The 21,823-nt window shown below is 40.5% G+C and overlaps 2 protein-coding genes across 3 annotated transcripts in view; both read left to right on the top strand.

Annotated features, from left to right (window-relative positions):
- The first annotated feature begins 1,286 nt into the window (after positions 1-1,286).
- On the top strand, positions 1,287-6,227 carry SMG8 (SMG8 nonsense mediated mRNA decay factor). Its single transcript, XM_021704233.1, has 4 exons — positions 1,287-3,117; positions 3,806-3,951; positions 4,432-5,304; positions 5,712-6,227. The coding sequence occupies exons 1-4, from the start codon at positions 1,359-1,361 to the stop codon at positions 5,907-5,909; spliced, it is 2,976 nt and encodes a 991-aa protein (XP_021559908.1). The 5' UTR covers positions 1,287-1,358; the 3' UTR covers positions 5,910-6,227.
- A 9,806-nt stretch (positions 6,228-16,033) lies between these two features.
- GDPD1 (glycerophosphodiester phosphodiesterase domain containing 1) overlaps positions 16,034-21,823 on the top strand; it is a 47,096-nt gene continuing 41,306 nt past the window's right edge. Inside the window, exon 1 of one of the 2 annotated variants that reach the window (XM_021704240.2) lies at positions 16,034-16,255. In XM_021704240.2, coding sequence (XP_021559915.1) covers positions 16,114-16,255 — 142 coding nt within the window. In that variant the 5' untranslated portion in view covers positions 16,034-16,113. The remainder of the gene's footprint in view (positions 16,256-21,823) is intronic. The other variant, XM_044921640.1, reaches the window with a different exon arrangement.

Here is a 21,823-nt window from a genome sequence, read left to right as displayed (position 1 = left end):
ATTAAAAAAGAAAAAGGAGGGCGCCTGGGTGGCTCAGTCGGTTAAGCGACTGCCTTCGGCTCAGGTCATGATCCTGGAGTCCCTGGATCGAGTCCCGCATCGGGCTCCCTGCTCGGCAGGGAGTCTGCTTCTCCCTCTGACCCTCCCCCTCTCATGCTCTCTCTCTCAAATAAATAAATAAAATCTTTAAAAAAAAAAATTAAAGAAAAAGAAAAAGGAGGGGCGCCTGGGTGGCTCAGTCGTTAAGCGTCTGCCTTCGGCTCAGGTCATGATCCCAGGGTCCTGGGATCGAGCCCCACATCTGGCTCCCTGTTCCGCGGGAAGCCTGCTTCTCCCTCTCCCTCTCCCCCTTGCTTGTGTTCCCTCTCTCGCTGTGTCTCTCTCTGTCAAATAAATAAATAAAATCTTTAAAAAAAAAAAGAAAAAAGAAAAAGGAGGGCGCCTGGGTGGCTCAGTCCTTAAGTATCTGCCTTTGGCTTGGGTGATGATCTTGGAGCCCTGGGATCGAGCCCGCATTGGGCTCCCTGCTCCGCGGGAAGCCTGCTTCTCCCTCTCCCACTCCCCCTGCTGTGTTCCCTCTCTCGCTGTGTCTATCTCTGTCAAATAAATAAAATCTTTTTTAAAAGGGGGGGGAGGAGTAAAGAAATAAAAGTGAACAAATTCTAATACGTTTTAAACATTTCAATATACATTTTAACATTTTGGTATATAGTCTTCCGAGAATGAGAAAATATTTTTTAAAGCTTGTATTCCATAAACATTTCAAAACCACTGGCTTTCTTTTCCGGGGATGTGAGTGAATTAAATTTCTTTAGGAATAGGACATAAGAAAGGAAATCCATTCACCTACCTTGCCTTGCCAGGTATCTCTAGAGCTGTGGTTCTCAAACTGTAAAGTGTGTACAAATCATTAGGATTTAGTTTAAATGCATGTACTGATTCAGTGGGGTCTGGGTTAGGAACTGAGATTCTGCATTTCTAACTAGCTACCACTTGGACCTGCAGACTACGCCTTCTGTAACAAGGTTCTAGAGTTTAAACTCAATCACTTTTCTATTTTTGCAAGAGTCACTTGACCAGCTTCTTTTGCAGTGTTTTTGTATTCCCCGAACTGCAAACTACCTGTTTCCAACTGTCTTCTTGATCTCTCAATTCCTACAGTCTCCGGTTAAGGCAAACCTTAAACAAGCTGTGGTGTAGCAATAGGGAAACCGCGAAAAACTAGGAGGAGCGGGAGGCGGAACCTAAAGTGAGAGGAAAGCAGGAACTGAAGAAGCGGAGGAGGGATTTCGCAAGTGGACGAAAGCCGGTTGGGTTTTCAGGGAGGACCGGAAAGAATCTAGAGAAGTCTCAGCACCATGGCGGGTCCTGTCAGCTTGCGAGAGCTTCTAATGGGAGCTTCATCCTGGACCCGCTCTGAAAGTCCGGAGGGATCCCCTACAGAGGGCGGAGGGAGCGTGGCTGGTGGACCGGAGCCTCCTTGGCGAGAGGATGAGATCTGCGTGGTGGGAATCTTCGGCAAGACGGCTCTGCGACTGAATTCCGAGAAGTTCTCACTTGTGAACACGGTTTGCGACCGACAGGTCTTTCCCCTCTTTCGCCACCAAGATCCTGGGGATACAGGGCCTGGAATCAGGACCGAGGCTGGAGCCATCGGGGAGGCTGGTGGAGCCGGAGACGCTGGGGCTGGGACGGGGGATTCGGTTCGGGGAGGTGTAGCTGCCGCTGACGGTAACCGAACTGAGCCGGGCTCCCAGGACTACAGCCTTCTGCAGGCCTATTACAATCAGGAGAGCAAAGTTCTTTATCTTCTTCTCACTTCCATCTGTGACAATTCGCAGCTTCTGCGCGCTTGTCATGCCCTTCAGAGCGGGGAAGCTGGAGGTGGCCTCTCTTTACCTCATGCTGAAGCTCACGAGTTCTGGAAGCATCAAGAGAAGCTGCAGTGTCTCAGTCTCCTATACCTTTTCTCCGTCTGTCACATCCTGCTTCTGGTCCATCCCACTTGTTCCTTTGACATCACTTATGATCGAGTATTCAGAGCCCTGGATGGACTCAGACAGAAAGTACTGCCCCTCCTCAAAACAGCCATTAAGGATTGTCCAGTTGGCAAAGACTGGAAGCTAAACTGCCGACCTTGCCCACCTAGACTCCTTTTCCTCTTTCAACTCAATGGAGCCCTCAAGGTGGAACCCCCTCGGAGCCAAGACCCAGCTCATCCAGACAAGCCCAAGAAGCATTCCCCCAAAAGGAGACTGCAACATGCCCTGGAGGACCAGATCTATAGAATCTTTAGGAAGAGTCGTGTCTTGACTAATCAGAGTATCAATTGCCTCTTTACTGTGCCTGCCAACCAAGCTTTTGTGTACATAGTTCCAGGAAGCCAAGAGGAGGACCCAGTAGGCATGTTGCTGGACCAACTTAGGAGTCATTGTACTGTGAAGGACCCAGAATCTTTGCTGGTGCCTGCACCCCTTTCTGGGCCCAGGCGATACCAGGTGATGAGGCAGCATAGCCGGCAGCAGCTTTCTTTCCACATTGACAGCAGCAGTTCCAGTTCTTCAGGGCAGCTAGTGGATTTCACTCTTCGGGAATTTCTGTGGCAGCATGTGGAGCTAGTCCTCAGCAAGAAAGGTTTTGATGACAGTGTGGGCAGGAACCCACAGCCTTCCCATTTTGAACTTCCCACTTACCAGAAGTGGATCTCAGCAGCTTCAAAACTGTATGAAGTAGCTATTGATGGGAAAGAGGAGGACCTGGGGTCTCCCACTGGGGAGCTAACATCTAAGATTTTAAGCAGTATTAAAGTCTTGGAAGGGTTTTTGGATATTGACACCAAATTCTCAGAAAACCGGTGCCAAAAAGCTTTGCCCATGGCCCATAGTGCCTATCAGTCAAATTTGCCTCATAATTACACAATGACTGTCCATAAGAATCAGCTTGCTCAGGCTCTTCGAGTGTACAGTCAACATGCTAGGGGTCCAGCCTTTCACAAATATGCCATGCAGTTACACGAGGACTGCTACAAGTTTTGGAGCAATGGCCATCAGCTCTGTGAGGAGAGGAGTTTAACTGATCAACACTGTGTACATAAATTTCACTCATTACCTAAATCAGGTAGCTAATATTCTCTCAGCATTTTGAAATCAGAACTGAGCTGTGTTTTTTGTTTTTTTTTTAAGTAATCTCTTTGCTCAATATGGGGCTCAAACTCACGACCCTGAGATCAAGAGTTACATACTTTACTGAGCCAGCAAGTCACCCTTTTATTCTTGTTTTAAGAAAGGCTTTCATTATGTATTGATACTTTAAAAAGAGCCCTACAGAAATTTAGTTGCATCAAATTTAAGTTTTCTCTTCTGCTGTAAAAAGAAAATAACAGCTATGACTACTAATTATTTTCTTGTATTTAAAGGATGAGCCGTAGGGAATTAGTAAATGAGAACTGTTAATATAAATTTTCAAAAATTTCATGTTAACATTTTTATCTTGGAGTTTTTGTTGAACTAAAAAGAATACAATGAAATATAAGGTCACCATGATGATGATAAAATTGTCTTAGAAAACCTAAGACTTTAGATTGAATATATTTGTCATTTTATGTATTTTCAGTTGCTTTTCCTGCTGTGTGCATTTAGTCAAGGTTTTGTGTTTTTGGTAGGTGGTTTTTTTTTTTTTCTTTTTCTTTCTTCTCATTTCCAAAGTACTCTTTGGAGAAATTTGGGGGTTAGATGTTATAGAATGTAAAATAAATTTGATTCTGCATTGTGTGTATGAAATTAATAGTGAGTGTTACATTTTCCAGGAGAAAAACCAGAGGCCGATAGAAATCCTCCTGTGCTGTATCACAATAGCCGAGCTCGATCTACTGGTGCCTGTAACTGTGGAAGGAAACAAGCACCTCGAGATGATCCCTTTGATATCAAGGCAGCTAACTATGACTTTTATCAGGTAGACTCTAAATTTTTTCTTCCTCTTTTTCCTCCCCCCCTTTTTTTTGTTAATTGTCATTTAAGTAAAAATACATATTTTCAGAAGCAAAGTACATAGAAAAGTAAATGTGACTGGAGTGTGATCTAGAGACAAGGGAAAGTTCTTTATATGTATTTATTTGCTTACTCATTAATTGTTTATCTTGGTTTTTAGAATGAAGAGTGTGTTATTTTATTTTTATTTTATTTACTTATTTTTTTTAAAAGATTTTATTTGAGAGAGAGAGCGAGAGAGCACGAGTGAGGGGCAGGGAGAGGGAGAAGTAGGCTCCCCACTGATCAGGGATCCTGAAGTGGGGCTCAATCCCAGGACCCCAGGATCATGACCTGAGCTGAAGGCAGCTGCTTAACTAACTAAGCCATCCAGGCGCCCAGAGTGTGTTATTTTAAATGAAAAGTTAACAAGGTTGTTAATTTTATTTTGTTTCTTCCTCTATAGCTTCTGGAAGAAAAATGTTGTGGAAAACTGGATCATATCAATTTCCCAGTATTTGAACCAAGTACTCCAGATCCTGCTCCTGCCAAAAATGAATCTTCTCCTGCCCCTCCAGATGCAGATGCTGATAAACTTAAAGAAAAAGAACCTCAGACTCAAGGAGAGAGCACAAGCCTGAGTTTAGCTTTGAGTTTAGGCCAATCCACAGATAGTTTAGGTACCTATCCAGCTGATCCACAAGCAGGAGGAGATAATCCAGAAGTTCATGGTCAAGGAGAAGTAAAAACTGAGAAGAGACCAAACTTGGTTGATAGACAGGCATCTACAGTTGAGTATCTCCCAGGCATGCTACATTCAAATTGCCCTAAAGGTCTCCTACCCAAATTCTCCAGCTGGTCATTAGTTAAACTAGGCCCTGCTAAGTCTTACAATTTTCATACAGGTTTAGACCAACAGGGCTTCATTCCAGGAACAAACTATCTTATGCCTTGGGACATTGTCATCAGGACTAGAGCTGAAGATGAAGGAGACTTAGACACAAATTCTTGGCCTGCTCCAAATAAAGCTATTCCTGGAAAGAGAAGTGCAGTTGTAATGGGAAGAGGAAGACGGAGAGATGACATAGCTCGAGCATTTGTGGGGTTTGAATATGAAGACTCTAGAGGTCGGAGGTTTATGTGCTCAGGACCTGACAAAGTAATGAAAGTAATGGGAAGTGGGCCAAAGGAGTCTGCTTTAAAAGCCTTGAATAGTGATATGCCATTATATATTCTGTCATCATCTCAGGGTAGAGGGCTAAAACCACATTATGCTCAACTTATGAGGCTTTTTGTTGTAGTTCCTGATGCTCCTTTGCAGATAATACTAATGCCCCAGGTAAGAAATAAGACCTTTTCCATCTTCAAACAAAAAATGCCGATGCTTGTTTTGATTGTTTTTTTTTAAAGTACAGGATAATATTATTTCATTAAACAGTTCTAAATTTTAAATACCTTTTTTACCTAATATTCTAGTTCTTGAAAAATAAATCATGAATGTGTTAATCAGTTCACACTATCAATTCACATTGTATAGCTCAAAGGCAGAACTTGAAGTTAAAAATCTGTAGAAAAGTAGGATAATATTTGAGACTAAGTAATATAATATTGAATATGATTAGAGTTACGAGTGTACCCATTACTCCTTAATCTTATATGGTCTTTGAACCTATTGTTTGTTTAGGCATTTATCTCATTGAAAAATGTAAAAATAAGTACATTAAGTACATTACCTTTATTTTTTAGGTTCAACCAGGCCCACCACCGTGTCCAGTATTCTACCCAGAAAAACAAGAAATCACTCTCCCACCAGATGGCCTCTGGGTTTTGAGATTTCCTTATGCATATGTGACTGAGAGAGGACCTTGTTTCCCTCCTAAGGAAAACGTGCAGTTAATGAGTTACAAGGTGCTCCGTGGAGTTCTGAAAGCAGTAACACAATAAGTGTTTTACAACCAATTCGATCTTAAAGCTGGTGTTTGGTTTTGGTGTGTTTGGGGAGGGGGGTGGTTTTGGTTTTGGTGTTGGTACATGTATGCTGTGTTTTCTTGAATTCAAAATGTGCTTTGGTTACAGGAGTTCAGTATTGGGACAGTAATTGTTCCACTATTTCATGATACTATTGATATTTATTGTAAATGGGCCTACAGCTTGCTAATAAACATTGGTTCTTCTAGAAAAGGACATCAAATACCTGGTTGATACCTCTATTTTCTTTTGCTCCTGTTTCACTGTCCATAATAAAATATGTTTCTATCATAACTGAATGTTACATAATCATGTTGAGCCAAAACTTTGTTTTGGTTCAAATGATGTTTTAGCTGGGATTTTCCTTAAGATGCCACTTCTGAAATTATCTTCAAAATAAGATGATCCAGTAGGTAATGGTATGAGGACTTAATTGCAAAAAAAGCCCTATTGTTTGGCTCACAATTCTGGTACCTGAGTTAGGCTGTTTTGTTCTTACTATTTTAGTCCTGAACTGATGAGATGTCATATTTTATTTTTTATTTTTTTATTTTTATTTTATTTCATTTTTTAAATGAATGCTATCTGAACTAAAACTTTTTTTAACCCTTTTTCTTAAGTAATCTCTACACCAACATGGGACTCCAACTCTGGAAATTAACTTACATTCTTCTTGCATCTCATCCTTATTTTTAATCCTATTAATTTTTCATTCCTTGTATATCAGTTTTAACAATCACAATTGCTTTTGTACTAAGCATGGTTTTTGGTTGGTTTTATTAAGTAGTGCACGGCATTTGGAAAATACAGCTAGATTGCTCTGTAGGACATGTATTAATAGTTGTTTTTTTTTAAAGATTTATTTATTTTAGGCAGCGAGAGAGTGGGAGGAGGGGCAGAGGGAGCCAGAGAGGGAGAGAAGCAGACTCCCCACTGAGAATGACACCAGACATGGGGCTTGATCTCATGACCCTGAGATCCTGACCTGAGCTGAAACCAAGAGTCAGATGCTTAATCGACTGAGCCACCCAGGCACCCTTGTTTTGTTTTTTTAATAGCCTTGAATAACAGGGTGTGTAAACTTGTAGGTTAAAGGAACTGTAACAAAGTAGTTTGTAAGAACAAATAAGGTATCAAAAGAGCAAACTTGTGTCTTTTTTTTTTGTTTCTTTTTTGATGTCATTCTTACGTGAAAAAATTTTACATTCCTGCTTAAATTAGTGAGTGATTTTCCTTAATTATTTTTTTTTAAGATTTTATTTATTTATTTGACAGAGAGAGACATAGCGAGAGAGGGAACACAAGCAGGGGGAGCGGGAGAAGGAGAGGCAGGCTTCCCGCAGAGCAGGGAGACTGATGCGGGGCTCCATCCCAGGACCCTGGGATCGTGACTTGAGCTGAAGGCAGACGCCCAACAACTGAGCCACCCAGGCGCCCCTCCTTAATTATTTTTGATTACAGAAGCCACCCTAATTTGAATTTCTGTAGTTTTTAAATACAAAATTTTTATGCTATTTGTATTTACAGCCTGCTTAAAAGACAATTGCAGAACTTCTTCATGTTTTTATCCATAAATTGGTTTAGAGAATGTTGCATTAGAGAAATGTGGACTATACAATTTGTATTGCTTACTGCCTTTCACATTAGTGATATAAACCTTATTCAGCAAATTTCCAAAGTGATGATTTTATTAAAGAAATTATATTTCGGGGTGCCTGGGTGCCTCAGTCGTTAAGTGTCTGCCTTTGGCTCAGGTCATGATCCCAGGGGTCCTGGGATCGAGCCCCACATCGGGCTCCCTGCTCAGCAGGGAGCCTGCTTCTCCCTCTCCCCTTGCTTGTGTTCCCTCTCTCGCTGTGTCTGTCAAATAAATAAATAAAATCTTAAAAAAAAAATTATATTTCTTCTGTAGCAGCATTTGAATTGTCCTTTGCTTAGCAGATGTTTCTTTTTTTATTGAGATATAAGCAGATGAATCAAAATGATTTTTTAAGATGCACATTTTACCAATATTTTAATATTTCTGAATCGGGATGCATTTTTACAATCAATGTAACTTTTTAATGTACTACTGCTTATTTCCCCTGAAGAACTGTTAAGTTCATTTATATTAAATAGATAAGAACCCCCTCAGGAAACTTTTTAAAAATCTAGACACCTGGGCCCCATAAGAGCAGGTGCCAATTCAGGAGGCCTGGAATATGATAAGGAATTTGCATCAAAATGATTTTTTTTAAAGAATCACTAGGTCAGAAGGGACTTCACAGGATATCCTTTGGCCTATTGGTAAGTCCGTTGTGTCTATGAAAAGTTGTATAGAATTTTAAGAAGTAAATTATATCTTATTCAAGGAGTGCTTATTATTTAAAGGACTAATATGATAAATCTTTCCTTCATGTAAATTATGTTATTTTGATTTTTTAAAATGGCTTCACATGTTGGTTTAAAGTTAGGTTCCCCGGGTGCCTGGGTGGCTCAGTCATTAAGCATCTGCCTTCGGCTCGGGTCGTGATCCCAGGGTCCTGGGATCGAGTCCCGCATTGGGCTCCCTGCTCGGCGGGAAGCCTGCTTCTCCCTCTCCCACTCCCCCTACTGTTCCTGCTCTCGCTTTCTCTCACTCTGTAAAATAAATAAGTAAAATCTTTAAAAAATAAAGTTAGGTTCCCTGTAGTACTTAAACAGGGAATCTGTATTTTAGTTGAAAAACAAAAAACTTCCAAGGAACAGTAAAGCAAAGAAAATTAGAAAAATGGGACTAGGAAAGCCTGATTCACAAAAATAATAATAGCTACTCTTTACTGAATGCCACAGAATAATAACAGCTATTTCATGAATGTCCACTTGTTAGGTACTTTACTAAGCATTTGCATACATTGCCTCTAATCCTCAAAACGTTGCAAGATAAATGTATTTTACAGATCAAGAAATTAAAGTTTGAAGTGGTTAAATAATTTGTCCAGGGTCACATAGTAGGGAGTAGCAAAGTCAATTTAAATCAAGGACTCTGATTTCAAAGCTGTACTCTTCCTGTGTCCTGCTTTCTTAAAAATAAGATTGAAAACTGCATGTCATTTCCTCCAACTGAATATTTGACTACGGTCTTAAGACTTGTGAATGGGTGAGTTTTTGGGTGCCTAGGTGGCTCAGTCGGTTAAGCGTCTGCCTTCAGCTCAGGTCATGATCTTGGGGTCCTGGGATCGAGCAGGAAGCCTGCTTCTCCCTCTGCCTGCCACTCCCCCAGCTTGTGTGCTCTCTCTCTCTCCGACAAATAAATAAAATCTTTAAAAAAAAAGAAAAATTGGGCATGATACCCCCAAAATATCTTAGTTTCTTTTAAGACTATGAATCTTGATTCTCTCTAAACTGTATTGAATCTTTATATTAAACCATCTCTCATTCCAGATTTTCTCCTGTATGAAGTAGTACTAAAGTAGATTGGAGCCAAAAAAAAAAAAAAGATTCTACTGCTTAAGAAACCTGGACAAGAGTAACTGGATGGCTCAGTCAGGTGAGCAACCAACTGACTCTAGGTTTCAGTTCAGGTCATGATCTCATGGGTCAGATGGATTGAGCCCCATGTTGGGCTCTGCACTCGTCAGGGAGTCTGCTTAAGGATTCTCTCCCACTGCCCTCACCCACCCACCCCTTTCTCTCAAATAAATAAATAAATCTAAAAAAAAAGAAAAGAAAAAGAAACCTAAACAATTTACTCAATTCTTATTATTTTCTCTAAAATGGTAATGATTAAATAATAAATAATAAAATGGTAATGATAATTACTATTTATCACAAAGGATGTCTGTGAGGAGTAAAGGAGTATATATAAAGCTCCTAACAGAGGGGCATATAAATAAATTCTTGATAATGATATTTAATCTTGAATTCACTTTTTAAAGGTATCCCATAATTCCAAGTTTTGGAGATGGTGAATACATTTTGGTTAGTTCTAGTCCTACCTTTTATAATCAGGTAAACAGTGTCTAGTACATGCAAAACCCTATGTAAGCACCATGACATGTAGCAGTTTTGTAGACTTGATTTGTACCTTTCCTCTTGTATTTTTCTGTGGTCTTTTAACCCTGATCTAATTTTTGTTTGTTTATGCTTCCGATATGACACCTCTCAAATCCTTTCGCCATTTCTCACTCCTTTCTGTCTCCTACAATTTTGTGCCTTTCCTAAGATGTGGCAAATAGAACTGCACTCAGTTTTTGGAATGCTGCACAATTGTCAACAAAGGCCAGCTACTAGTTTATGTTTAATTTTCAATATATTGAATTATGTTTATTGGCCTAAATTGGCATAGCAGCTCACTGGGTTGGTGTTTTAAGGAAGTAGTTTACTGCATCTCCAAACACTGGATACCATCTAAAGCTTTAGTTTGTTGGTCTTGTAAAATGAGGATAATAACTCCCTTACCTACCTCAAAAGATAACCTTGGTTCAACTCTTAAAGTTGTGTTAATTGAAGTCCTTTAAAAACTGTTATAAATAGAAAGGATAGTTATTATTCTTTGTAACTGAGCTCAGATCCTATCATATTATAAATACAGTATAACTATTTTCCCCAAATCTTTCCGTGCTAAAAATAATCCTGCCCATAAGTATAGCAAAAAAATCATTTTCTTTTTTTTTCTTTTTTTTTAAGATTTATTTATTTATTTGAGAGAGAGTGCATACATGGCGGGAGGGGCAGAGGGAAAGAATCTTCAAGCAGATTCCCCACTGAGTGCGGAGCCCGTTTTGGGGATCCATGTAGAGCTTGATCCCACAACCAAGACTTGGAAGCTCAACTAACTGAACCACCCAGGTGCCCCTAAAAATCATTTTCTTTTCTTTCTTCCTTTCTTTTTTTCAAGTATTTATTTATTTATTTGAGAGAGAGCATGAGTAGGGGGGAGAGGCAGAGAGAGAGGGAGAAGCAGACTCCCCACTGAGCAGGGAGCCTGATGTTGGGCTCCATCCCAGGACCCTGAGATCATGACCAGAGCCAAAGGTGATGCTTAACTGACTGAGCCACCCAGGCGCCCCTAAAAATAATTTTCTATATGAATAGATATAAAACCAACTTCTAAAGAGTAAAGTATATACTATGGTTCCCTTTTATTCCACTCTTAGAGGACTGTCTTACAACAGTTGATTATTACTTCCTTTCTCCTACTAAGTTATATGTACTTGAATTTCCAGTAATTTTTATCTTTGATTTTATACTAGCTGTTTTCTCATTATAAATGCAAGAGTACCTAGCTTAGGGGCACCTGGGTGGCTCAGTTGGTTAAGCGACTGCCTTTGGCTCAGGTCATGATCCTGGAGTCCCGGGATCGAGTCCCACGTCGGGCTCCCTGCTCAGCAAGGAACCTGCTTCTCCCTCTGACCCTCCCCCCTCTCATGTGCTCTCTAATAAATAAATAAATAAAAATCTTTAAAAAAGAAAAAAAAAAGAGTACCTAGCTTATAATCCCATTTAAAACATTTTTGTTTTTGAACATACCTTTGTTGTTTTTGTAAAACTAATATGTAGTCACTATATCTGTTATTAAGAATTTGGGGGGGGAGGCACCTGAGTGGTACAGTTTGTCAAGCGGCTCTTGGTTTCAGCTTAGGTCATGATTTCAGGGTCCTGCGATCAAGCCCCAAGTAGGGCTCTGCACTCAGTGTGGAGTCTGCTTGGGATTCACTTTCTGCCTCTCCCTCTGCCCTTCCCTCCACCTCATTCGTGTGCACTCTCTCTCATAAATAAACCTTAAGAAAAAAAATTTTTTTTAAAGATAAGAGTAAGTTACCTGAGATTCCACTGCTTTGCCAGTATTTTGCCAACACTTTCAACATTTTAGTGAATATCCTTCTAGGCATCTCTATGCATATATGTACATGAAGATATGTATTCAATCTTACATAATTGCAGTCATAAAATACAAGAATACAGTTGTTTTGTAATGTCCTTTTTTTCATTCGACAACATGTGGTAGACATGTTTCCTGTCAATAAATTGAAGTCTTATTAATGGCTGTATCATTTTCCCATATGATTTACACAGTCTGTTTTTTATTATTTGATATTTGGGTTCTTTCCAATTTAGGGCTCCTACAAACAATGATGGAACACGATGATGCATACATATGTCTTTTTTTATTTTTTTTTTTAGATTTTTTAAAAGATTTTATTTATTTGGGAGAAAGAGCATGAGTGGGGGGAGGGGCCAAGGGAGAGGGACTGGCAGACTCTCCCCTGAGCACAAAGCCTGACATGGGGCTTGATCCCATCACCCAGGCGCCCCACATGCATATGTCTTTTATTAATACTTGTGAACTTTTCTTTGCAGAATAAACTGTTAGATTTTGGATTTATGGGGCAAGGGATATATACATTTTGCACTTTTTTTTGTTTGTTTGTTTTTGCGAGAGAGAGAATGAGAGACAGAGAGCACGAGAGGGAGGAGGGTCAGAGGGAGAAGCAGACTCCCCGCTGAGCAGGGAGCCCAATACGGGACTTGATCCCAGGACTCCAGGATCATGACCTGAGCCAAAGGCAGTCACTTAACCGACTGAGCCACCCAGGCGCCCATATATTTTGCACTTTGACACATATTGCTAAATTGCCCTACTGAAAGTTGAACCATGCTCTAGCCTAGTTTCAGATTCCCAATGTCATAGTTAGGAATCCTGATGGCAGTCCATCAATCCAATCAGCACAAATTTTCTTACTCTGAAAAATATCTCAATTTAATTTATGAATTTCTTCAGAACTCTTGGGTAAATATCTCTGATCCCAATGATGTATATTCCTAGGCAATTGCATCTGCTATCTAGAGCACTGATGATTTGGGCAATGCAATTATAGATGGGATTTAAATGACAACCTCAGGAATAATTTTGTTTGTTTGTTTTTTAAAGATTTTATTTATTTATTTGAGAGAGAAAGCAGGAGCAGGGGTAGGGGCAGAGGGAGAAGGAGAAGCAGGCTCCCCACTGAGCAGGGAGCCTAATGTGGGACTCGATCCCAGGACCCTGGGATCATGACATGAGCCAGTCGCAGACACTTAACCGACTGAGCCACCCAGGCGCCCCAACCTAAAGAATCATTAATTAACCTTTTATTTTTCAGAAGATCAATACTATCTTCTCCAACCAACCCCTTGAACTGAATTGAGATTGGTGACCTTTTTATAACATCAGCTACTAGCTATGTAGTCTTGGGCAAAGTACTTAACCTCTGCATCTTGGGCAAAGTACTTAACCTCTGCAGACATCAGTTTTTTCTTTACAGGGAAACAGGCCAGGCACCTGGGTGACTCAGTCAGTTAAGCGTCTGTCTTCAGCTCAGGTCATGATCCCAGGATCCTGGGATGGAGCCCCAGGTCAGGCTCTCTGCTCAGCAGGGAGCCTGCTTCTCCCTCTGCCGCTCCCCCTTCTTGTGCTTGCTCTATGTTAAATAAATAAAATCTTAAAAAAAAAAAAAAAAAAAGCCTGGGTGGCTCAGTCATTGGGCGTCTGCCTTCAGCTCGGGTCATGATCCCAGGGTCCTGGGATCAAGCCCCACATCGGGCTCCCTGCTCAGGCAGGAAGCCTGCTTCTCTCTCTCCCACTCCCAGTGCTTGTGTTCCTGCTCTCACTGTGTCTCTCTGTGTCAAATAAATAAATAATATCTTAAAAATAAATAAATAAGTAAACAGGCCAGTGATTTCTGATACACTTTCTTTTTTAACATTTTCCTCCCTATGATAATTGACTGTACTAAATTCCATTCTTGGTTTAAATAATGCCTTATTGGGGCGCCTGGGTGGCTCAGTTGGTTAAGTGACTGCCTTCGGCTCAGGTCATGATCCTGGAGTCCCAGGATCGAGTCCCGCATCAGGCTCCCTGCTCAGCGGGGAGTCTGCTTCTCCCTCTGACCCTCCTCCCTCTCCTGCTCTCTGTCTCTCATTCTCTCTCAAATAAATAAATAAAATCTTTAAAAAAAAAATAATGCCTTATTAACTTTGGTGGCTCTTGAAAATTTGACTCCTTTATCCTGGACTTCTCTGGTCATATTGGTGTAATTAAAAAAAAAAAAGTTATTATATTATCATTGCTTGCCTGTTCTTGCATTAGTTTTAATTTTCTTGGGCCTCCAATAACCTGCTTGGTTACTTATTTTGACAATTATGTATACTTTTCTCAAATTTGTTGGTGATATTTTAGAGAAAAATATTTTAACTTCTGACAATGCTTTACTTATATAGGATACTTTTAATGCTTTCATTTTACTTCATTAGATCCTCAGAATGCCCCTGTGAGGTTAGATACTATTATCCTCATTTTACAGATGTAGAAACAGAGGCTTAAAATAAGTAATATGCTCAAAGTCACTCAGCTTGTAAATCGTATAGCTGTATCTATGGGTTCTAAGTTCAGAGCTCTATCTACTAAGCCACAGTTACCTCTATATTTGAAGGTTAAATATTCTTAGTTACATAGATTTTTTCCAGGTAATATTTATCATATACATGTGTTTATTCCCATCATAAATAGTAGTCACTGAATTTAGATAAAAGTTGCTATCAGGTGAGATTTTGGTAAAGGGAAGCAGAACCATGCCATCAGCTGATCTATAGTATATAATTTGACAGCCCTAACCAGATACTTTCCTTAATTCCTAACAAGGCAATATTTTTCAACTCATGAGTTTCCTTAAAATGTTTTAGTTTAAAAAGTGTGGTTATATTTGAGAATTTTTATACTTAGTTCTTTTTCTTCTATAAAGGCTTTAACATTTCTCTGGATATTTTGATATTAGATCAAGAAATAGACTTACTATAGTGGTAAACTGATGCAAAAGTCTTTTTCAGCTAATTTTTAAAAAAATTTTTTTTTATTCATTTTTATTTTAGAGAGCACACAAGCAGGGGAAGGAGCAGAGTGGGGGAGAGAGGGAGGGGGGAAGAATCCCAAGCTAACTTGTGCTGAGCTCCTAACCCAATTCGGGCCTCTAGCCCACAACCCTGAGATCACAACCTGAGCTGAAACCAACAGTCCAACGCTCAACCCACTGAGCTACCCCGGAGCCCCCTTTTCAGCTACTTTTTTTTTTAATTTAATGTAGGCCACCGTTTTCTAGAATCTTCATTGGAAAGAGGACTTCAACTATCTATTTTGACCTCATACTTTCTACTTAAGTTCTTCTTTCCAGCTTATCTCTTAACTCAGGCAAAAGATCTGGCAGGCAAAGCATAACCTGATGGGAACGAAACTACCCACTTAAGCAATAGGGCCTGCCCTGAACCTGCAAGACCCCACCCATGATTGACTTTATGACAGGGATCAACTTGACCTTCACTGCCCTCCTCCTGCATGTAGCCACCCACCTTTGTCCCACATTTTCCTTATGTAAACCTGGAAGTATGGATGAAAGGAAAATTAGTTGGGCCTTCTGGGATTGAGTTTCCTATCTAAGACTTTTAAGTAATAACCTATAACCTTGTCAACGTTTCCTTATTGTAAGTAGACTTGCAAGTCAACAAATATTTCTTGCCTGCCTTTCCTGTACAGGCGTGGGATCTCATTTCCCAGTGAAATGAGAAAGGAGTCTGCCCCTCAAATATTCGACTGATAAACTAGTACCTCTTATGGTTTTGTGTAACAATAGGGAAGATTGTATCTTGGCTAGACAAATGGATGGGTTTATAATTTGTTTTAGCAAGCTTTAACTCCTCCATTGCTAACAGTTCTTTGCACTTTCTAGAGCACCAGCTAAGATGTGCCCTGGAATCTCTCCTTTCTTGATGCGGATTTTCTAATTATGTCAGGTCTTCCTGAATTCAGGCTATCTTTGAATAGCCTTTTCTGCCTGAGTGATGGCGAAGGCACTGGCAGGTTTCCAAGCTCTCGCCTCAGTGTGGAGCTTTCCTGAAGCGCAGCGGGTTCTACCACAAAGCTAGGTGACAGATGCTCACTACCGGACCTCTGCAGGGTCCTACCCAGCAGCCAGAGCGCGCCTGCGTACCGCAGCCCCTTTGTTGCTCAGACGCGTGGGATCTGGCTGCGCCTGCGTGGAGGGCTGGCGCCGACAAGTGCGCTACACCGCTGGCACCGGCTGGGGGCGAGCAGACCTCGAGCAGCTGCCGCAGCCGCCGCAGCCGTTGCGACCGCAGCAGCGGAGTTCACAGGGCCCGGAGGTGGGAGACTTCCCATACGGTGGCTGAGATGTCGTCCACCGCGGCTTTTTACCTTCTCTCCACCTTGGGAGGGTACTTGGTGACCTCGTTCTTGTTGCTCAAATACCCGACCTTGCTACACCCGAGAAAGAAGCAGCGATTCCTCAGTAAACACATCTCCCACCGCGGAGGTGAGAGGGGTCCCCAGATCCCGATGGCGGAGGTGGGGGAGGCTTTTTCCCCCACTAGAGCTGAGGGTCCTTCAGAGCTCTGCAAAAGGCTGGCGGGTGGAAATGGCGTGAGAGTTTGAGGAAGAATGGGGTGTGCGAAAGAGGGCTCCCTGGAGGTGAAGGCGATGCGAAGGGGAGGTCTCCTGAGGGAAGATAATGGGTCTTGAGACAGAGCCATGGTGGGGATCTGTCGAGTGCAGCGGTGTCAGGTGTTCTCTGGAGGAAGGACTAGGGTGAGAATTAAGGGTAGATGGAGCGTTTCTCGGCAAATGGAAGGATGATCGCAAGGTCCCTTCCTCGCAGCAAGACACAAGGCGGGGGGGGGGGGGGGGTGGCGCGGAGCAGAGCCAGGGTACCCCCGGGGGAACGGGAACGGACTGCTCTGAGCGGAGCCAGTGGCTGAGCTTGTAGGGAGATCCAGGGCGACGAGGTTTGAGGAACTGCGTGAACCTGGAGTGTGCTGTAGCCTGGTTGTCTGCAGTCCCTGGGGGCTGGTTCCTACCCTCCCCCCCCCCCCCCCCCCCCCCTCTGAGCACTGAGAATTAAGAAGAGAGGGAAACCTAGTCACTGACCTGGGGACACTTCCCAAGGTCACAGTTAGACTTGGGGTGGACTGGGACAGAAATTGGAGCGTCCTGGTTACCAAGGCAGCAAACCTTCCACCTGTTTTTTTTCCAGCCCCACCTTGCACCTCAGCAATGACACCTGGATTTCCTAAAGACAAAAAGATGATGTAGTTTATGACAGGACTGTATTGTTTAAAGAAAACAAAGAAGTTGTTTCTTGGAAAAGCATCTTACTAAAAGGAGCCTAGGTGGTCCACCCTGTAATTTCCCAAACAGCAGGCCAAATCTTTGCCTCTTCATTATCTCAGAATAATGAGTCTTTATTTCATTTCAAGCATGATGTATAAAATGCTGTGAAATTGGATTAAGTCAATCAATTTTAACTGTTCTTTAAGATGAATGTTAAACTAGGTTAAAACTGCTTGAATTTACAAACTAATACTTGAAATGGTAAATTCTAGTAGTTTACAGTTTAAAACTTGATTTAGTACCGTAACACCCTTTCTAACAAGAATTGGCCAGGAATACAGCTTTAAATATGACAGAAATACATTAGTATTCTTCTGTATAATCTGTACAATTTTATGTTGAACATAGTTCTAAAGAGTGACTGAAATAGATGCTAGGCTCCTTACTCATGCAAAGCATCAAAGGTTTTAAGGGGTCACGAGCAAAATGCCATGTAAATGCTTATTTGGTTTAATTATACAGTTGGTTTTTTTGTTAAGTTTATTTACTTATTTAAGTAATCTCTGCACCCAACATGGGGCCTGAAATCACCACCCTGAGATCAATAGTTGCACACTCTTCTGACTGAGCCAGCCAGGCACCCTGTGTTTACTGATTTTAAAAAAAGAAAAATGTGCTTACTAAAAACCCAAAACAAAACAAAACTAGATCCTCTAAAAAGCTATCTAAACTGTCATTGTGGGTGATCTAAATTTTATTTTAGAAGAAATACATGTTAATTTTTGAATTTTTGTGACACTCTACAGGTGAAAAAACCAGTACTCCATAGAGGTTAAAAAATGTGTGCTAAATCAACGTAGCCGGTATCAAAACCAGGATAAGCTGGATCTCCAGTTCTCACTTACTGTCAGAAATACTTTAAAAATATTTTCCCCTAGATATAAAGTCATTTTCGGTTGTTTCAATTTCACTCCTTATATAAAAAATTTCCATTCGCTATTTGCAAATATGGGATCAGTATTTGTATATTCAAACTGCAGCTGTCATGAGAATCTTGTTAAATATCTGCAGACTTGAATCTATTTACTTGTATGATGGTCCTAATGCACTGTAGTAAGTTCCTATGTTGTTAGTGCTTAATATGCTTTTGTTGAATATGTGCACCAAATAATACAATTAAATCCAGAGTGACAGAGGAGATATTTACTAAAAAATACTTTGTAACTCAAGATACTAAGTGTCTGGAAAATAATAGTCAAGGAAGAAGTCACCTCCTTGATTATTTTTTATTTATTTATTTTTTTAAAGATTTTATTTATTTATTTGACAGAGAGAGAGACAGTGAGAGAGGGAACACAAGCAGGGGGAGTGGGAGAGGGAGAAGCAGGCTTCCCCGCAGAGCAGGGAGCCCGATGTGGGGCTCGATCCCAGGACCCTGGGATCATGACCTGAGCCGAAGGCAGATGCTTAACCACTGAGCAACTCAGGCGCCCCTATTTTTTACTTTTGTCTTGGACACTGCCAACAGCAATCACTAGTCTCTCTGTGCATATTACTAACATTTAGGCTAATTCTCTGTTTCCCTAACTTCAGATACCTGATTATTTCATGTAAACCAGATGTATGACCATTCCAAGACTGAAACATTGATCAATATATCTTATAAAGTACATACACCAGCACTGCTATAACTATATTATGTCTGCATTATCACCTGGGTCAGATTCTGGACCACTAGTTAGCCTTGAGGAGAAGACCTAGTTTCCTTATTTATAAATGGGGACTGTTTGCTTCTCTTTGGGTTGTTAGAAGGATAAGGTATATAAATGCACTTTGAAAACTGAAAATTGTTTAGAAATATCTGCATGGATAGAGGGATCTACATATGGGTTTTGTAGCAGAACTTTGAATTGATTGAGAAGGAATAAGATCACCCTATACTTAATGTTTTCAAAATTTGAATGAACATATTGCCTTTTACTAAGATTGATTGTCCTTGAAAGAGGAACTTAATGTTTCAAAAATTAAATGCTGTAGGTTTATTTTGTTCTTGCCTCTTTAGCGCATACATTGTATTACATTATATTGTAATAGGATATGTAATACATCTGCCTCCCTTACTAGACTGAGTTTCTTAAGGGGAGGTTTCAGATTTTATTAATGCTTCTGTCTCTAGCTTCTAGTGCAGATCCTAACATAATTACAATAATAAATTATTGTCTGCTAATTACTGCACGCTAGATCCCTCCCATGTGTTTCCTAAGTTTATTTGACCAAAGAACACCTTTTATAACTACAATGTATTGATGAAACACCAATAAGATCAAAGATATATCCTTTGGATCAAATGGAGAGCAAGCAATACTCTCAAAGGCCATTTTCTTAATTTCTCTATGAAAGCATGAATTTTATTAATATTCTTTTCAATTGCATAAGTAACTCATGTTCATTGTAGAAATTTGGAAAATATAGAAATGAAAAAAGAAAAAATAGTTCCTAAGACTTTACTATCCAGACATAATGTGTTAACATTTTGAAGTATATCCTTTAAAAACCTATATTCTGGTATTTGGAATCATAGCATATATAAAGATTTTATCTATCTATCTATCTGTCTGTCTATCTATCGATTTATGACAGAGAGAGCATGAGCAGGGGGGAGAGTCAGAAGCAGGCACCTTGGTGAGCAGGGAGCCCGATGCGGGGCTCCATCACAGGGCCCTGGGATCATGACCTGAGCCAAAGGCAGATGCTTAACTGAGCCACCCAGGCATCTCCTGGAATCATAGTGTATATATACATTTATTTCAGATGCCAACTGAGTTGGCTAGAGGTACAGTTGCAGGGAAATATGGAAATAACATACTCTAATACTCCTTAATCTATCTGCATGAGCCAATTGAATTAAGCAACAGGCTTTAAAAAAAAAAGTCTATGTATTAGGGTTCAGTGGCCAACTAATAAAAAAAATCACCAATCCATGAAATACCCCCTTCCCTCTTAATCTTTCACCCTTGATCTTGAGACAGAGTATTGTCACAATCTGGGTATCCTGCCACAGAATGATTTGGAAAGTAATAAGTTTGAGGGTAAGTTTGCTGTCGGACACTGGCTGCTTCTGGGTCCTAAACTTTAATTGGATGTTCAAGGAAGAAATTGAAGCATCAGTTTGTCTCAAAAGTGTCAATGGAAGTGGCATTCTGCAGTTGCATCCTGAAACATGTTCCATGTCAGGGTATCAATTCTTTCTCTTCTTGTTCCCTCAGTCTTATTTTCAAGGAACTCTTCTCACTTTTCAATGAGGACTTTTTTCTTTTCTTTGCCTTTCTTTCTTTCTTTTTCTTCCTTTCTTCTTCTTCTTTTTTTTTTTTTTAAGTAATCCCTACACCCAACATGGGGCTCAAACTCACAACCATGAGATCAAGAGTCACATGCTTGGCGTGGCTCAGATGGTTAAGCATGTGCCTTTGGCTCAGGTCATGATCCTGGGGTCCTGGGATTGAGTCCCGCATGGGGAGACTGCTTCTCCCTCTCTTTCTGCCTGCCGCTCCCCCCCCCCCGCTTGTGCTCTCTCTCTCTGTCAAGTAAATAAATAAAATCTTTACTTAAAAAAAAAAAAGTTACATGCTCTTCTGACTGAGGCAGCCAGGTGCCCTTTCAACAAGGACTTTTTCCTTATTCATTTCCTCAACTGGTTCACTCATTCCTACCAATACCTTATTAGCAATGAAGTCATTTATCATTTATTTAATAGTACTTTCCTGCTTAAGAAAGCAACTAAAATGTACTTAATTTCAGCAATGGCTAAAAGATATATATGTCTTAAATTGTATACAAATTTAGAAAAATTAAATATAAAAAATATCATTATAGAAAAATTATTGAAATTATGACCAGATACATAACAAAAACCACTTATCATTGAAGAGAGTATACATGTGGTAGTTAGTAAATGCTGCCTGGGTATCAGTATACAGTTTGAACATCCTTCTGTGCTATTGATGTGTTTAATTTTTTCTTATACCTGTGAATACAGATTTCACCATTTTTTTCCTTTTGAGATCCAGAAATAAAGTGTGCAGTGTTCCAGGGAACTCATATTGAGAAATGCTCTTGGTATATACCATCTCTACTCCTTACAAGCTCTTTATGCTCTTATGTAAGTCATATATACTATTTCCAAGGCACACTATAAATGTTGAATGAACAAATGAATTTAGAAATAAAGAAGAGGGCACCTGGGTGGCTCGGTTAAGGTCCCAACTCTTGATTTCAGATCATGAGGTCATGATCTCAGGGTCGTGAGATTGAGCCTGGGCTCTGTGCTGGGCTTGGAGCCTGCTTAAGATTCTCTCTCCCTCTCCCATTGCCCTCCTCCCTGCTTGTGTGCTCTCTCAGGAAGGAAGGAAGGAAGGAAAGAAAGGGAGGGAGGGAGGAAGGAAGGAAGGAAGGAAAAGAGGAAAGAAATGAAGAAGGAACTTACTTTATTGCTTGATTTATTGAAAAATTTCATTTTGAGTTGAGATAGGATCATATCTCAAACATTAGGATATGTTGTATTTGCACTAAGCTGTCTTTTCCAATATCAGAAAATATTTAATTTTGAAGGTTTCTTCGTGTGCATGTGGCTGATGCACGTGGTCATATTTGTCATTGGTTTTATAAACATCACACATTTATCATGTATACAAAGATGTTAATAATAGTGGTGGTTGGGGCGCCTGGGTGGCTCAGTTGGTTAAGCGACTGCCTTCGGCTCAGGTCATGATCCTGG

This window comes from Neomonachus schauinslandi, chromosome 15, assembly GCF_002201575.2.
Source record: "Neomonachus schauinslandi chromosome 15, ASM220157v2, whole genome shotgun sequence".
Classification (NCBI taxonomy): Eukaryota; Metazoa; Chordata; class Mammalia; order Carnivora; family Phocidae; genus Neomonachus; species Neomonachus schauinslandi.
This window is presented reverse-complemented; position numbering and strand designations above follow the sequence as displayed.

Bases quoted from the DNA above. Each gene is read 5' to 3' on its own strand.
- SMG8 (XM_021704233.1), top strand. From the start codon at position 1,359: ATGGCGGGTCCTGTCAGCTTGCGAGAGCTTCTAATGGGAGCTTCATCC. The intron at 3,952-4,431 runs GTAGACTCTAAA...CTTCCTCTATAG, and splicing joins CTAACTATGACTTTTATCAG to CTTCTGGAAGAAAAATGTTG. The intron at 5,305-5,711 runs GTAAGAAATAAG...TTTATTTTTTAG, and splicing joins AGATAATACTAATGCCCCAG to GTTCAACCAGGCCCACCACC.